This window comes from Pyrgilauda ruficollis, unplaced genomic scaffold (genome assembly GCF_017590135.1).
Source record: "Pyrgilauda ruficollis isolate IOZ18807 unplaced genomic scaffold, ASM1759013v1 scaffold11391, whole genome shotgun sequence".
NCBI lineage: Eukaryota > Metazoa > Chordata > Aves > Passeriformes > Passeridae > Pyrgilauda > Pyrgilauda ruficollis.
The window spans coordinates 1-551 of record NW_024509646.1 but is presented as its reverse complement, the minus strand read 5'-3'; the positions used below and the strand labels follow the sequence as shown (position 1 = coordinate 551).

Below are 551 nucleotides of genomic sequence, written 5' to 3'. Positions count from 1 at the left end.
GCCGGGGGCGGCAGGGGGCTGGCGGGGCGGCGGAGAGTGGTGGTGGAAGGCGAAGAGGGCGGAGTGGGGGTGGTAAGGCTGGAGCTGGAGACCGTAGCCGCAGCCGTAGGGTCCGTAGGCGCAGGGCGGCTGCTGCGGAGGCTGCGGCGGAGGCTGCGGGAGGAAGGCGGCGGGGTCCACGGCGCGCAGCAGAAGCTCGGGCGCCGGGAGCTGCTGCCGCTTGAAGCGCTTTCGGCGGCGCAGGAAGCTCCCGTTGTCGAACATGTCGGCGGATTCGGGGTCAAGCGTCCAGTAGTTGCCCTTGCCAGGATTGCCGGGCTCCCGGGGGATCTTGACGAAGCAGTCATTGAGGGAGAGGTTGTGGCGGATACTGTTCTGCCACGCAGGGAACTTCTCCCGGTAGTAGGGAAAGCGCCCGCTGATGAACTCGCAGATCTCGCTCAGCGTCAGCCGCTTCTTGGGGCTCTGCAGGATGGCCATGGTGATGAGAGCGATGTAGGAGTAGGGTGGCTTCACCAGGCTGTTCTTGCCGCCGCCGCTGCCCGCCCCGC

The 551-nt window shown here is 68.1% G+C and overlaps 1 protein-coding gene across 1 annotated transcript; it reads right to left on the bottom strand.

Annotated features, from left to right (window-relative positions):
* Positions 1-3: 3 nt before the first annotated feature.
* On the bottom strand, positions 4-543 carry LOC121360176 (forkhead box protein D1; the record flags this gene model as incomplete). Its single annotated transcript, XM_041479758.1, has 1 exon — positions 4-543. A coding segment is annotated over one exon (540 nt), but the record flags the coding sequence as incomplete, so codon positions are not given.
* Positions 544-551: the final 8 nt, after the last annotated feature.